Source organism: Anomalospiza imberbis, chromosome 3, assembly GCF_031753505.1.
Source record: "Anomalospiza imberbis isolate Cuckoo-Finch-1a 21T00152 chromosome 3, ASM3175350v1, whole genome shotgun sequence".
Taxonomy (NCBI): domain Eukaryota; kingdom Metazoa; phylum Chordata; class Aves; order Passeriformes; family Viduidae; genus Anomalospiza; species Anomalospiza imberbis.
Window position 1 is genome coordinate 105,267,235 of NC_089683.1, and position 16,181 is coordinate 105,283,415.

Sequence of the window (16,181 nt, forward strand, 5' to 3'; positions counted from 1 at the left end):
CCCGCTCGGCTCTGCCCCTGCACCAGCAGGGTGGGAAAGAATTCCCTGGAATTCTTTCAGTGCAAAATGGGCTGGAGCAGCATTCCCAAGGGAATGTCCCGGCGCTCCCAATCCTTTCCCAGAATCCCTGTGTCCCTCAGGAAGCGCCCTCCTGTTGGATATCCCATAGAATGCAGCCCAGGAGTGTTTGCCTCCTGTATTCTTGCGCTCATCCATTGCTAGAGGCTCAGAACTGGCAGCAATTCCCAAGCTTTTGATTCCCCAGAATGTGGTTCCTGCAAGCCCCAAACCTGATCCCGGTGGGAAGAGGGAATGTGAGGGATGGATCCCATCCCTGCGGAGTCCTCTGTGAGCTGGTTGATCCCACAGAAAAAACAGGATTTGCTGCTGGTTTTGGGGATTGGAGCAGCTGGTGGGACAAGGAGAGGGAAAAATCCCAAAGGGAAGCTGAGAATATCCTGGGAAAAGCCAGAAGTCCCTAAAAAAGCAGCTAATCCATATTTTCCTAGTAAGGGTTATTTCCTGTTCCTGGAGCACTAGGATGGGCTGGATTTTAGGGATTGCATGATCCCAGCTCTGCCAAGGGGTCTGACTTTTCCATATATCAATTCCACATTCAGATCCTTGTATCCCATGGCTGGGAATGTGTTGGGAACTGCTGCCATGGATTCATATAACAATGCAGGATCTGCTGGGGAAAATTGAGAATGCCTACCTAAAAAGATATTAAAAAACCTGGAATTTCAGGGGTGTTTGAATTCGCCCAAATGCAAGGAATAAAGGAAGGAAAAAAGGAAGGAAAAAAGGAAGCGAAAAGGAAGGAAAAAGGAAGAAAATTCTCTTTTCCTCCTCTTTGCTTTTATCTGTGGGATGAATAAATAGAACCCTAGGAGCAGGGAATGGGAAGTATGATGCAAGGAACAGGATTTGGGATGGGAACCGTGATATTGCAGGAAAATGACCTGGCACAGCAGGAATTACAGTAATGTCATTCCTGTTTGCTCCGGCTCCTGCTTAATCTGCCAGGAACTCTGACATTTCCCAAAGAATTCTGCACCTCAGGAAGTTCGGAAAAACGTTGCACCTTGCCAAAAGCCAGGGGATATTGGATCCCTCAGGAATAAATGGGAAGCAGGATGTGATCCTTGGCCTGTGGATGGGATGTGATCCCACATCTGTGGTTGGATTGGGATAACACGAATATGGAATCCCATGGGGTAGTTTGAGGTTATCCCAGTGCTGATCCCAACCCAGCTCTTCCAGGAGTTTGTGCATTTTTGGGGTGTTTAACATATTGGAAATAAAAACTGGGATGTGAAAGGTAAGGCAAGAGCTAGAGGCTTTCCTCTGGAATTCCAGTGCTTGTGGTGCTCCTTTTCCTCAGGGAATGTGAGCTGGGAAAGGGGAACTGAGGATGAACCTCCTTTTTCCTCATGGAAGTATGATCTGGGGAAAATAATCCATGGGGTGCTGCCCCTTTTCCTCCTGGAATACGAGTCAGGGAAGGGAATCCAGGGCCAGATCCAAGGTGGAGTTCCGGCAGGATACATGGAGGAGCTCATTTGCCGGGATAATTGTATGCTTTGCCCTTAAGCGTATTGATTCGGAAAAGTTAATCAGGACCATTTGGAAGCGCTTCCATGAAAAACCAGAAAATCCCATTAAACTGATTAAAACTGAATCCATCTTAAATAACCCCCTGCTCCTTAAAAATGTTGAAACAGGGAATTGTGTTCAAATAAAATTATTTCAGTCAAACACGGCCGTTGGCAGCTACTGCCTGCCAAGGTGTCTGCGTAATTCTGGGAAAATGGGAATGCTGGAAAGGGAATGAATCTCTTTTTCTGGGATAAATCCTTGGGAGGCAAAACTGGGGGCAGTGGGGGAGTGCTGGAGGTGTGGCCATGTCTAGGGGAAGGATGAGGCACAACTTCTCTTTGCCGTGGATTTTAGGGAAAAATTCCTCATGGCAAAGGTTGGAAAACCCTGGCAGAGCTGCCCAGGTATCCCAGTTCCTGGAGGGATTTAAATCTTGAGAATGTGGTTTAGTGGAGAGGGAATGGCTAGATGTTTCCAGCCTTTACTGTGCTGGGATTCCATGATTTTCCTTTAAAAATTATACTTCACATTCGTTTATTCCCGAAATATCAGGTTCTGTGTCTGGGGATATTTCTGGATATTTTAAACTGAAACCCGGGAAGCTCCTGAAAAATGATCCTTATAGAAGGGCCCAGCTTGAGATGGAGTTTGGACTCTGCTCATCCATGACTTGGAATCCCAAAGGATTTGGGATGGATGGAATGTGGGTTTTCCAACCCTGAAGGCTCCGGCCCACAGGCAGAGCTCCTCTTCCCATTTGGAAGCACTGCAGGAGGAGACTGGGATAGAATGGGATGGCAGGGAAACCCTTGGGATTTGCCTTGGGATTTGCCTGGTCCCAGGAGCCGCATGGCAGAGCTCCCTGATGACATCAGCACCTGGAAGGATACAATTCCTTCTGGGAGGAGGGAGGGGATGGGGCTGATCCTGGCGGTATTCCCATCCCTGCCATCCCATGGAATACGCCGAGCTCCCATACTGATTCTTCCCAAAAAAACATTTGCTCTTGGACAAGGCAGCTCTGAGAGTTTTGTTGAAATTCCAGCATGGAGAATTCAGCAGTGGGAGCTGATTCTGAGGGATTGAGAAGGTGTTATCTGCCCAGAGCTCAGGATTATCCCTGATTTCATCACTCAGACGGAGTGCACTGGGAGATAACCAGGATTCCTCCCAGTTTGCTTCAAAATGGGTTGATTTTCCCTTTGGAGCTTCCATGTCTCCCTCTGGCTAAATCCTGTGTGTGAGCCAGACTTTTTGTCTTTCCATAGAGCAATCCCAAAACCACATCCCTAGGGAATTATGGGAATAATGGGAATGATGCCACTGGCTACCATCTCAAGCTCCATCAGGATCAATCCTGAGGGATTCTGAGCATCCTACTCTGGCTGGCCTGAGGTTTGATTCCCCTTTACCAAAGTTTTCAAAATAGCACAGGCTCTGGCACAGTGAGGTATGAAATTCCACAGGGATGTTTTGGAGCTTGGCATGGGAAGTGTGTCCTATGCTCCATGCCCTTGGCATGGACTTTCCTTGACAAAAATCCCCTTTTTGGGTCACCAAAGATTTTCCATAGGCAAATCCTGTTAAGAAATGCTTGGAAAATGCCTTCAGGCACAGGGTGGGATTCTGGGGTGTCCAGGAGTGGCAGTCGAGGATCCCTGCAGATCAGAATTTTCTGGGAGACCCTGCAGGTGATGGCACAGGAAAGTGGGAGTGGATTGCAGGGATTGAATCCTTCAGGATGGATCCAGCAGCAGCGAGATGAGCTGGGCATGCCTTTCCCCATTCCCGCTGCTCCAGTGGATGTTTCCTCCTGAATTTTGTCCCATTCCCGGCGAGCAGGGATGGATGAGCATCCTGAATTCCCAGCCCTGACCTCCCTGGAGCTGCCAGGCTGCTTTATCTCCGCCGCAGCCTCCGGATGCTCCTTGCAGCATTCCCAACAAAGGAGGTGCCAGCGGCGGCTATTTGTCACCGCCTTGTTCCTGACTGCGGGAATAAATCCTGGATCCCTCCTTCCCTCCCTTCCCAAGGCCGGGGGCCGGGTGCCAGCCGAGCCCCCCGCGCTGCTCCTAATCCAGCAGCGGGAGCATCCCGCGGCTGGAGCAGCGGGAAGCCGGCATAATGGGGAGCCCATTAGCATCTCCATGGAGCAGCGGGATGCAGGGATGCTTCCTGAATCCACATCCTGGCTTCCCTGCGCTCCCAGGTGCTGTTTGCCCTCCGAGGTGCTGGCCTTGGGAGCAGCTGCGCATCCAAGGGCCAGGAAATATCCCGCTCCTCATCCTCTTCCCGCTCCGGGGGCTCTGCATCACAAGGCCCGCGGTATTTCCTTGGATAGCTGTGCTGTGTTTGTCGGGATCCCCGGGAGCTGATGAGGTGTTAATGGGAGCAGGGATTGGGATTGGCACTCAGGGGGACACGGCTGCATCTCGATTTCCCAGCCAGATGGGAAAACCAGTGGGAAAACCCTTCGCCCCAAGCCTAAAAGGGCAAGGAGTGAAGAAGTTCGGGATGCAGAGATGCCTAAGGGGCCAGGGGTGGTGCTTGTGGATTGCGAATGTTATCCTGTTAGGGGGTCTTTTGTGATGGAAGTGGAGGGGGAAAAGGGGCAGGAGTGAAAGTTGTGTGCTCTAGTGAAAGTTGGGATGCTCATTGTGGAAACTGGGATGCTCGCCGTGAGAATTGGGATGCTCGCTGTGGAAATTGGGATGCTCGCTGTGGAAATTGGGATGCTCTGGCACCCTCACCCTGAAAGCTGGGATGTGCCTGCACCCTCCCAGTGAAAGCTGGGATAAGACCCAACATTTAAACCAGAATCCCGGTGCTCCATCAGGTGAATCCCGGTGGATGAAGACACTCCCAACACATCCACAGCCGCTATCTCTGGAGATAAGGAGCAGCCCCGCCATTCCCAAGCGGAGCCGGGATTGATGAGCTGTGTAGGGCTCCTAGGTCCTCTCCAGAGTGGATTTCATTCCCGGTGGGAGACCTCGGGAAGCCCTGTCTCCTCTGTGGAGATTGAATCAGCTGAAAAATGGGTCTGGAAAGGTTGGGAATGGAGACAGGCAGGCTGCTTCTGCAGATAAGCGGAGCCCTCAGCCCTCGCTGCTTCCCGGTGAGGTGAGGGCTGGGTGGGACGGGAATCATTGCATGGCCCCAGGGAATGGCTTTTCCTTGCTGTAAAAGAGAAGGAAAACCAGGAGCTCCTGCTGTGGTCCAGCTGAGCCCCTTGTATTGGTACCAGCAGAGTTCCTGGGATTTTCAGATATCTCCTTTCCATTATCATTTGGGACTTTGGGCATAGAGTGAGAGGACAAGGGGAAAAGCTTAAAACCAGTGGATTCGGGTTGGATATGAGGGAAAAATCCTTCCCTGGGAGGGTGATGAGGCCCTGGAGCAGTTTTCCCAGAGGAACTGTGGCTGCCCTATCCCTGGAAATGTCCAAGGCCAGATTGGAACAACCTGGGATAGCGGAAGGTGTCCCTGTCAATGGCAGGATGGAATGGGATGAGTTTTAAGCTCTCTTCCAACCCAAAGCATTTTGGAATTCCATGATCCATGACAAAAATAAAATTTAAATCTTATGGATATTCCAGGGTGTCCTGCCCCATGACTTTTCTTCCATAGGACTGGAATTGCCCATGGAAGCTCATGGAAGGAACAAATCCACGTGTGTGCCACGTGCCACCATTCCGGCGGCTCCTGAAATCCCTCGGCGCACACCTGGCCTGGGGAGGGGGGGGCTCTATCCCTGCTCCCAAAAAGCTGGAAATAGCAGCAGCTCTGTTGATTCACAACCACAGCCCTGACTTCCCTGCTCCGGATCCGAGGTTTTTTTTTTAACAATCCTCCCTTTTTCCCGGTGAGCCGAGGGCATACGGAGTGGCCAGGTCTCCCCTGGATATTCCCGGGGGGCCACGCCAGCTCCTCTTTTCTCCCTTGGAAAAACAACCCCGGGTGCCTGAAGCATAAAAAGCCTTTGTGCGGCTGGGCCCGGATCCCTCGGGAACGGCAGTGGGATCGCACCCTGGGAAGGGAAAGGCTGGAGCCGCCCCGGGAGCCCCAGCCATCCCGCAGGGTGATGCCTCCCCGCGCCAGCCCCGGCAGGAATGTTTGCTGTCACCGCAGCCTGCGGCAGGGAAATATTTTCCAAGGAAAAAAAAGGCCTCCCAGTGTATTCTGTGCCACCAGCTTCCAGCAGCCTCTGTAGCCGTCTTGTTCTGCAGCCGCCGGGACACCGAACTGGAGGAAGAGAGGAGGCAAAGGTGGGAGAGCTTTAAAAAGCTCTGGTTAAGGCTGTTCCACCCTCTGGAAAAGGGATTGGGAAGCTGCAAAACAGCTGGAGCTGCAAAACAGCCGGAGGCTGCTTTTAGGGGAGAGGGCGGTTTTCCTTCAGCCTCCAAATCACAGCTTGATATCCCAGGAGAAGCATTTTGGGATGTTAAGGGATAACCTGTCTTTTTCCAAGTTGAGAATGTAGGTCAGAGCCCACTCTCCTCCTCAAAATCCAGTGAGGATGCTGCTGCTGCAGGTTGGGCTGGAGTCTGTCCCTGCAGCTCTTTACTCTGGCACCAAAACAAAACGCACTCAGAAAACTGTGAAAAATAAGCCCAGCTCGGGAATGCAGCTGATTGGAAGTTTTTCCGACAGAAAGAGCTGTCCGATCCGTGGAAAACCGTTCCTGGGGCGGGTGTTGATTTGGGCACTGTTTCCTCTGAGGGAAAAAAAAATCAGAGTGAGGGGGGAGAAATGTTTGGAGAGAGCCGGAGCTGCCGCCATCACAGAGCTTTTCCATCCCTCTGCAGAACAGCTCTTCCCTGGAAATGCACTGATTTTAGCAGCCCAAAGGTGCTGGGTTTAGTAGCCCCAAAGATGTTGGATTTAAGAGAGCAAAACCACTGGATTTAGCAGGCCAAAACCACTGGATTTAGCTGGCCAAAACCACTGCATTCAGTAGCCCCAAAAACATTGGATTTAAGAGGTCAAAAGCACTGGATTTAACAGGCTAAAAACATTGGATTTAGCAGGCCAAAAACATAGGATTTAGTAGCCCCAGAAATGCTGGATTTATTAGCCAAAGGCACTGGATTTAACAGGCCAAAATCACTGGATTTAGTAGCCCAACATATTTGATTTAGGAGCCCAAAGGCATAGGATTAAGCAGACCAAACCCACTGGATTTAACAGTCAAAACTCACTGGATTTAACAGTCCAAAATCACTGGATTTAGCAGTCCAAAAGCAATGGATTTACCAATCCAAAGGCACTGGATTTTGCAGTCCAAAACACTGGATTTTGTTGACCAAAGGCAATGGATTCAGTAGCCAAAGGCATTGGATTTACCAAACCAAAGGCACTGGATTTAGCAACCAAAACTACTGGATTTTGAAGGCCAAAACCCCTGGATTTTGTAGCCCAAACCCACTGGATTTAGCATCCAAAGGCTCTGGATTCATCTGCCTGCCATGAGCCACCAGCACAGGGGACGAGGTCCCAAGGACACAGGAATTCTGAGTTTTACTGGGAGGGAATCACTGTGCCTAGGGGGAAAAAGATTTTTAGAGGGAAAAATTCTTGGAAATATTCTGGATTCTGGCTGTGGGAGCCAGCCTGGCTGGGATGAGCTGTGGCATCATCCCACTCAGGACAGGCAACCTGAAATTCCTTGTTTTATACTTTTACCAGGGCTGGGAGCAGGTGTCAAAGGCTTCTCCTCAACCTGAGGTGGTTTTTCCATCAGAAAATCTTTTTTTTTAGCAGAAACAAAGGATTTCCATTTGTCTGGCAAAATCAGGCTGATCGCACACTCAAAGCTTCCCTGGATTTTAAAGCCTGAGTTGAAATGGAATTTTGTTCCCTGGAAAATAATGGAACTGAATGAAAATATCCTTGCAGGTGGCACTGACCTGCAGGGCGGTGCTGGGATGGGGTGGCTCTGAAATTCCCACCGTGATCCAGCCAGGCCAGGCCGAGGGCGGGGGGGATGCGAGTGTCCTGCTGTCACCGCGGCGCCGCTGGTGCCTCATCCCAAGGCACAGAACCGGGATTGTGCCGACCCTGAACAGATTTATGGGGTGATCCTGGCCTGCTATTAGTGGTCATGGAACCGCAGACTCCCAGACAGGGCCCTATCCCAAGCTCCCGTGGTTTTTTTGGAAGCAGAAATCTCCACTCCGGCTGTTTTGCTGTGGGCTCTGCCAGGGACACCTCATTCCCAGGAAAATGGGGTACCCTGGCAGCAGGCTGCCAGGAGGGGACATGATGGGTGACATGGAATGAGCAGTGCCTGCATTGCCGAGCTCGGAGCAGCTCCGTCGGCTATTTATACCCGGAACGCGGGAATGGAGCCGCTCGGGATAAATGGAGCTATTTTCAAGGTCTTGGCCAGGTCTAACTGGTTTAAACAAGGCCGGGAATGACTCACAGGGCTATAAATGTCCATCAGAATCCTCGGAGAGGCTGTCTCCGATGGATCTCCTTGGAAAAGCAGCCTCCTGGAGCGCTGAGAAAGCTGGGACACGCTCCTGTCTCCCTGCTCCAGCACCCATTCCAAATCCTGTCAGTTGTGAATGGCTGGGACTGGTTGGGCTGGGTGCATCTCTGCCTTTATGGGATGTGTAAGAAATCTGGGAATTGGGTCCCTTAATTCTGCTCCTTGGATGATGTGCTGGACCGTCCTTGGGATCATTCATCCTCCTGCCCTGAGCAGCAAATTCCCAGTGGGAATTGAAGCAACTCAGCCAGGCTGGAAGCTCTCCAGCAGCACAGGGGTTTTGTTAGGAAATAACAGGGAGCTATTAAAGCCCAGGGTTTTGGGAGGAGGCTTCAGACTCCATTTTCTTCCTGTTTGTTTTCTTCTTGGGAACCCAAGGACATTTCAGTTTTCAGCAACTGATCATTAAACATAAAAAATATTTCCCGGGATGAACCCAAACCCTGGATATTTCAGTCAGGTGAAAATTCCCCTGCCTGCTGGGAGAAAATATCCCCGACAGGATTTTCCTGGGATGTGAGGAAGACTTTCTTTCCTTTCTTTCTTGATCTGGGCATCTCCATCCGCCCATCCTTCTCCCTGTGCTGTGGGAGCTGGGGATGAATCCGTTAACTCCCGGTTTTCCGCAGCCAGCCAGCTCCTCCGGCCGTCATTCCAGATGCCTGCGCATCTTGTTTATCCAGCAAAACGTGCTGCTGGAAAGCCGGGAATGGGCATCACGTGGCCCACGGCAAACAGCTGACAGATGCCCTCTGTTGATTTTGCTCCGGAGCTTTTCCAGAGGCTGCTGGGCTCTTCCAAGGGGGTTTTGCCCATTCCCACTGTGATCCCATCCCACCAACCCAGGATCCCCACCTCATGCTGACATTGTTTCCAGGGAGCATTAGGAATACTGTCCCAGGAAGTTATTATTCCCATCAGGATAACTGCCCGTGCTCCATTCCTAATAGTGGGACTTTATTCCCATTGGGCTTTTCCATGGTTTTATTTTATTCCAGCAGCTCCTTCTCTTCATCAACATTGGATAATTACAGAGCAGGAAGGAACGTTAAAACGGGGAGTGAAAATGCCAGAAATGGGGATATATCCTGACTGTCTGGATCCTGAGGAATCCTTGTGAATGAAGTCAAGTTGCCCGCCCCTGGGATTGAAGGATATCATTCCAGAGTTAAAAGGATGGATATCCTTGCGATATTAAAGAGACAAAATTTTTGCACACTCCTGGCTTTTCCTTTGTTAGCCTTGCTAAGGCCTTGGAAAATCTTTCCTGGAATTAAGCAGCCCCATATAATGTGGAATCTAATTAGGAGGGACTCGGTTGAAGAGTTCCTCAAATAGTTGAGTCAATATTGGCCGGTGTAATTGTGGGAATTCCTGGTGGAATACCAGCACCTGTTCCAGAGCTGAGGCTCTGTGCATGGGGAAAAAGAGGGAATTTCGGTGGTCTTCATCTGAATCCTTCAAGTAGCTTTTCCCAATGTATGGAATTTGTGGGAACTCTGGAGCAGGATCCTGGGGTGTGTTCCCAAATTGGTGCTGGATGTGACCTTGGGATGTGCTGTTGGCTCTTCCTGGAGATCTTTGGTGGGAATGCTCAGCTTAATTCCCAACTTCATGAATGTGAATCATCCTCATCCTCATCCTCATCTTCCCATGGTTTGTTCTGCTTGTTGGAACAGAAGCTCCTGGGAATGCTCTCAACCCAGCAGAGCTCTTGACCTTACAAAGATGGATCCTACAGGAAAAATTGGGAATAAACCCAGCGAGAGGCAGCACAGGAGCAATGGGAGCTTTCCTATGCTGCTCCACCCTTCCCTCTTCCCGCCTCAGTCCCATCTCCCACCTCTTCCTGAAGTACTTCCAGGCACTGATTCATCCATAATTTCCATCTTTTATCAGGGAAAGGCCTCAATAAATCTGACAAGTTGCCTTTTGTCTCCAACAATCCTCCTGAAGGGTGGCTCTTCAGGAGCCGCTGTCTCCCAATTTCCTGATTTCAAGGGAAAAACCCAGTCCTGCCTTTCTTTCAGAGGAGCAGCACAACTGGGAGAGTTCATTATCCTGGATTAATGATGATAATTATCAGGAGAAGAGGGATAATTATCCAGCTTGGAGGGAAGGCACTGGCATTGCCGCAAGGGATGGATGCAGAAAAAGCCCATCCAGACTCCAGCCATCCCTTGGGAAGTGGGAGCCCCCTCCCAAGCCTTGGCTCCCAATGCAAATAAGAGCATAATTTCAAAATTAAATTTAAAATAAATATTCGTTAAATATTAAAGAGAAGAAATCAGATGGAGATGGCTGGGAACTTGCTCTTTCCAACGGGAATATTTAAATAAGACACCACAGAAAATTTTTCTTTTTTAGCAGTCCTAATATTCCTAAAAATGTTCTTTTTATGGGAAAATATCAATTTTCCTGCTTCTTTTACTTAGGAGAGATTAATTTTATCCATGTAGAAGGTGAGAAGGCAGCAGGAGGTGGTTGGATGTGGGAGCGGAGCCTCCAGAGACGATCCCACATCCAGCTGCTTTTCCAGGCCGGCATTGCTGAATACAAATGTTGGAATTGCTCCATGTCCTCGTGTTCCCGAGACAAAGGCTTTGTCTGAGGAGCAGGAGTGGGATGTGGTGGCTGTGGTTGTCCCTGTGGGCACATGGAATGGAATAGGTATCACCATTCCCAGTGGGATGTGCTCCATGGATGGAGCAGGATGGGAGAATTCTGGGACAGACAAAGGGAAAATGGGATTTAAGTGTCTGGGACAGTAGGAATGTCCTGAAGGATTAAAAATCCAGGGAATCAGGGCAGCTCCCAGTCCACACCTGGATGAAAATCCTCACCCTTGGTGGGGACAAAATTCCAACTCCTGTGGAGCCAAAGCAGGGAAGCAGCACCTGGTAAAGAGGAAAAAGCAGGAAATTGGGAAAGGCAGGAGCTGCTGAGCTTGGGATGGTGTCACCTCCGGCCACCCCTCATGTGGAGGTGCCAGACGTGCTCACATCTGTGCCAACATCTGCCCCAACATCTGCAGGGCCCAGGCCCGAGGGTGGGAATTGCCCAGGGAAAAGCTCATCCCGGCCTCTCTGGAATCTATCAGAACAAACCTCGAGGTCTGAGGGAAAAGGGGGTGGAAAACCAGTGGGGTCTCATTCAAAACATCCAGCCAGGAGCGGAGAGCAGGATCCTTGAGGTTGCCCAGCAGCCACATCCCAAATTTCATCCCATCCTCCCAGAATTCCCCCTTCCTGAGCCTTTGGATGAGCAGAAAGCTCCTTGGAAACGCAGGAAGTGGAGATTCAGCACTTGGGGTGCACCAGCACCTCCTCCCAGCCGGGACGGGCGGTCTGCGGGTGCGGGCAGGGGGTGCAAGGGGGTGACCCCCGGGAGTGACCCCACAGGGTGTCCTGGGTGTCCCCCCACCGCGGGGTGTCGTTCCCCGTCCCCCCCGCACCCACAGCAGGCGACAGAGGGCGCCCCGCCACCGTGCTCGGGGCGGCCCCTCCCTCTTTTTGGGGTGTCCTCCCTCTTGGCAGGGCATCTCCCTCGGAGCCGTTCCTCCAAATCCCCCAAATCCCTGCAGAAAATGCCTGGAAGGGGTGGCGGGTGGCTTGGAGGGAGGTGGGCTGAGACTATCGCCGTGGCTATCGCGATGGAAACAGGGGTTGTTTTCCTTTGGCCATGGATCCTGAGGGATTTGGGAGCCCAGGGAAAGAATCCTGAAGGGGTTTGGGGGGAGTTAAAAACTCTCGGCGATGTGAGGTAGGGGAGCCCCTCTGCAGAGTGCAAGCTCAATAAATAAATAAGTAATTAAATAAATAGATTAATAAATAAATAATTTAAAAAACCAAATAAATCAGGTTTGCGGTTGGTTTGTTTTTTTTTTTTTTTTTTTTTTTTTTTTTTTTTTTTTTTTTTTTAATGACTGTGGGCAGATCTAGGTGAGAATTCATGGAACACTCCCCAGGAGCGGCGGGGATGCTCCCGGAGGAGCCAGGCGGGCACTGGGACTGGGAAGGGGCGGTGGGAATGGGGGGAAGCCCCCCGATGCCTTCCTGTCGTCCTCGGTCTCCTCCCCGCCGACAGGACCGCGATGGGGGGGTGGGGGGACTTAGACCCGCGGGAGGGTGATTTTGGTCACCCGTCTGTCCTTCCTTCCTCTTTCCCTCTTTTCCTCCTTTCCTGCTCTCCCCCGCTTCCAGGCGCTCCGGCAGCGGCGCTGCCCCGACGGAGCGCACCGGGACCCGCACCGGGACCTCGCACCGGGACCCGCACAGGGCCGGCCCCCGCGGCCCCGCCGGCGCTGCCCGCCCCTTTCCCTGTTCTCCCTGCTCCGTTCAGTCCCGATTTTCCTGCCGGGAAGAGCCTCGTCCCGACCTGCCGGGGAGGCAGAGCCCCGGGGCCCGTTCGCCGCGGGGAGCAAAGGTGCGTGGGGAGGGGACTGGGGACTTCAGGGGGGACACTCAGCCGCTCCAGCGGGACTGCTCCCAGCGGGAATGCCGCAGGGGAGCCGCTGCCGTCGGGGCTGTCCGGGGAGCGGGGTGGGAATGGTGTCCCCCGGGAGCGGGATGGGGTGGCAGTGGTGTCCCCCGGCGCGAGGCGGTGGCGGAGGCGCGCAGAGGTGCGCGGGGCCGCGGAGGAGCCGCTCCCGCCTAGGTGTGAGCTGATTATTCAAATGGGCAGCCGAGGACCTGGGGATTGGAGGCTCGCCCGGCCGCTCCGTGCTATATCACTGGGGCACCCACGTCACTGCAGCACTTGTCCTCCTCTTCCTCCTCCTCCTCTTCTTCCTCCCTCCTCCCTCCTCCTCCTCCTCCTCCTCCGGCTCCTCCATCGCCTCCGGGCGCCTCTTCGCCGCGGAGCGCTGCGAAAACCCACCCAAGGAGCGGTGGCGGAACAAACCCACCCCAGCCCCAGCGCCGCTCCATCCCCCCCTTCCTCCCTCCCTCCTCTTCCTCCTCCTCCAGAGGCTCCGGCGGAGGGGAGGGAGGGTTGGGGACTATTTTTTTGCCCTTTTTTCCTTTTTTTTTTTTTTTTTTTTTTTTTTTTTTGGGTCGCTCTCTGCCGTCGTTTGTTGTGGCTGTTAAATTTTAAACTGCCATGCACTCCACTTCCAGTATGCTGGGAGCGGTGAAAATGGAAGGCCATGAGCACACGGACTGGAGCAACTACTACGGGGAGCCCGAGGTATGGACGGAGCCGGGACCCCCCAAAACCCCGCGGTGTCCTGGCCCCCGGACGGGATTAACTTTGGCACCGGCTCGGTGCTGCGGGCGGTGATCCCGAGGTGCGGGTGGGGGTGCGGGCGACTCTTCCCTGTTTTCCTTTCCACCCCTCCAGGTATTCTTCTCTCTCCGGGCAGGGATGTCCCTTTCCCTTTCCCTTCCTGCAACTCCGCTTCCCGGGACGGCTCCGCCGCTCCTGCTGCCACCGCGATTTTTTTTAATATAAATACCAAAATATATTTGGGTTTCATTAAGAAGAAAAACAACCCCCCCGCCTCCCCCACCACCACCCCGCGCCGGGAATTAACTCTTTCCTCCCGAGCCCTCCGCGGAGCCCCGCGGCTTCGGCGCCTCCGGGCTGGGCTGGGCTGGGCTTGGCTGGGCTGGGGCTCCCCCCCGCGCCATCCCCGTGCCCTGTGTCGCTTGTCCCCGCAGGGCTACTCCTCGGTGAGCAACATGAACGCGGGTCTGGGCATGAACAGCATGAACACCTACATGACCATGTCGGCCATGAGCAGCACGGCCAACATGACGGCGGCGGCCACCTCCATGAACATGTCCTACGCCAACACGGGCATGAGCCCCTCGCTGACGGGCATGTCCCCGGGCGCAGGGGCCATGCCAGCCATGGGCTCGGCCGGCGTGCCAGGTATGGGCGCCCACCTGAGCCCCAGCATGAGCCCCATGGGCGGCCAGGCGGGCTCCATGAACGCCCTGGCGCCCTACTCCAACATGAACTCCATGAGCCCCATCTACGGCCAGTCCAACCTGAACCGCTCGCGCGACCCCAAGACCTACCGGCGCAGCTACACGCACGCCAAGCCGCCCTACTCCTACATCTCCCTCATCACTATGGCCATCCAGCAGTCCCCCAACAAGATGCTGACCCTCAGCGAGATCTACCAGTGGATCATGGACCTGTTCCCCTTCTACCGCCAGAACCAGCAGCGCTGGCAGAACAGCATCCGCCACTCGCTGTCCTTCAACGACTGCTTCCTCAAGGTGCCGCGCTCACCGGACAAGCCGGGCAAGGGCTCCTTCTGGACGCTGCACCCGGACTCAGGGAACATGTTCGAGAACGGCTGCTACCTGCGCCGCCAGAAGCGCTTCAAATGTGAGAAGCAGCTGGCCGCCAAGGACGGCGCCAGCGGCGGCGGTGGCAGCAAGAAAGGCCCAGGCCAAGCCCCCAGCCAACCCCTGGGCGAGGGCAGCTCCTCGGGGGGCTCCGACGGCTCTGCCAGCGCCGAGTCCCCGGCCAGTTCCTCGCCGTGCCAGGACCACAAGCGCACCCTGGCTGACCTCAAAGGGCTGAGTCCTGGCGAGCCTTCAGCCTCACCAGGCCAGCACCTGCTGGCCCCGCCACATGCCGGGCTGGCCCACGAAGGCCACCTCAAGCCTGAGCACCACTACGCCTTCAACCACCCATTCTCCATCAACAACCTGATGTCCTCCTCGGAGCAGCAGCACCACCACCCGCACCACCAGCACCACCACCCGCACAAAATGGACCTGAAGGCCTACGAGCAGGTGATGCACTACTCGGGCTACGCCTCGCCCGTGCCCGCGGGCCTGGCCATGGCGCCCGTAACGAACAAAAGCGCCCTGGAGGCCTCGCCTTTGGCTGGAGAGACTTCCTATTACCAAGGCGTGTATTCCCGGCCCATCATGAACTCCTCCTAAGCAGGAAAACGTTCCTGAAAAAAGGGGGAAACCCTCCCCCCTCCCAATACCCCTCGAAGTGGACTCTGAGTACGGTACATATCTGGTATATATATATATATATTTTTTTTTTTTTTTTTTTCTGTTGGCTCCACATGTTTGCATCTATTCGGAAATCTGCAGCCGTGTGGCCCATTCCCAAATCCACCCGGGGGGAGGGCTCCTTGTGGGGTGGTTTGGTTTGGCGGGGTGGGCATGGGAGGGGATTCTCTGGGGCTTGTTTTGATTTTTTTCGTTGTTGTCGTCGCCACGAGGTCTAAATATATCTATTTTTTTGTGTGCGAGTGAGGGGAGCAAAAAATAACCCTCAACAGAACCAACCCCACCTTCCTCCTTCCTTGTGAATATTCCTAGTTCGGAAACTGAGAACCAAATGTCCTGAAATGAAAAAAAAAAAAAAAAAAAAAAAAAAGGAAAAAAGGGGGGGGTGGGACGGGAAAGAAAAAAAGAAAAAATACTAAAAAAAAATTAAGAAACGTCAGGATAGATTGTTGTAATTGAAGCAAATGCTTGATGTTCCCGGGAGAGTAAACTACTTGGATCTGATTAATTTATCGTTTCTGTATGCTTTATTTATGGCTTCGAACTGTGTATTCTGGTAGCGAGCGGCCGCAGCTGCCGCAGAACTCCATTAAAGTCGTATTGGCGGTGCTTTTCCCCCTGAATCTCTGTTCCGCCGCCGCCGCCCGACGGGACCCCCGCCGTTCCCGGCTGGCATCGCCGCTGTCCCTGCCGGCATGCCCGGGATCTCCGCGAGCGAGCCGGCCCCGGCTGCTACCGCTCCAAACCCGGCTGGGATCGCTCCATGCCCAGCTGGGATCTCTCCAATCCCCACGCCGGAATCCCTCCAGCCCCCGCTGGAATCTCCGATGTCTCTGCCGCCATCCTTTCATCCCTTCCGGAACCCCTCCATCCCTTCCAGGATACCCCCATCCCCGCAGGATCCCACTATTCCTTCCAGGATCCCGCTATCCCCGCCGGGACACCTCCATGCCCGCGGGATCCCTTCCAGGATCCCACGATTCCCACCTGTCCCACCCCAACACCGCGGCCAGGGAAAATCCGCACCCCCCGCTCAAGGTGGGAATCAAGGACCTCTTTCTCAAAGCCCCGCGATTCTGGAAAAATCATCCCAGCTGCGT

At 53.5% G+C, this 16,181-nt stretch overlaps 1 protein-coding gene across 2 annotated transcripts; it reads left to right on the plus strand.

The window, feature by feature from the left end:
* The first annotated feature begins 12,391 nt into the window (after positions 1-12,391).
* On the plus strand, positions 12,392-15,150 carry FOXA2 (forkhead box A2). Of its 2 annotated transcripts, XM_068182978.1 has the most exons (3): positions 12,392-12,520; positions 13,213-13,282; positions 13,756-15,150. In XM_068182978.1, exons 2-3 carry the CDS (start codon positions 13,214-13,216, stop codon positions 14,998-15,000), a joined length of 1,314 nt encoding a protein of 437 aa, XP_068039079.1. In that variant the 5' UTR covers positions 12,392-12,520; position 13,213; the 3' UTR covers positions 15,001-15,150. The 2 variants fall into 2 exon arrangements, with proteins under 2 accessions (XP_068039079.1, XP_068039078.1); XM_068182977.1 differs by lacking the exon at positions 12,392-12,520 and having other exon boundaries at positions 12,616-13,282.
* Positions 15,151-16,181: the final 1,031 nt, after the last annotated feature.

Bases quoted from the DNA above. Each gene is read 5' to 3' on its own strand.
- FOXA2 (XM_068182977.1), top strand. From the start codon at position 13,196: ATGCACTCCACTTCCAGTATGCTGGGAGCGGTGAAAATGGAAGGCCAT. The intron at 13,283-13,755 runs GTATGGACGGAG...TTGTCCCCGCAG, and splicing joins ACTACTACGGGGAGCCCGAG to GGCTACTCCTCGGTGAGCAA.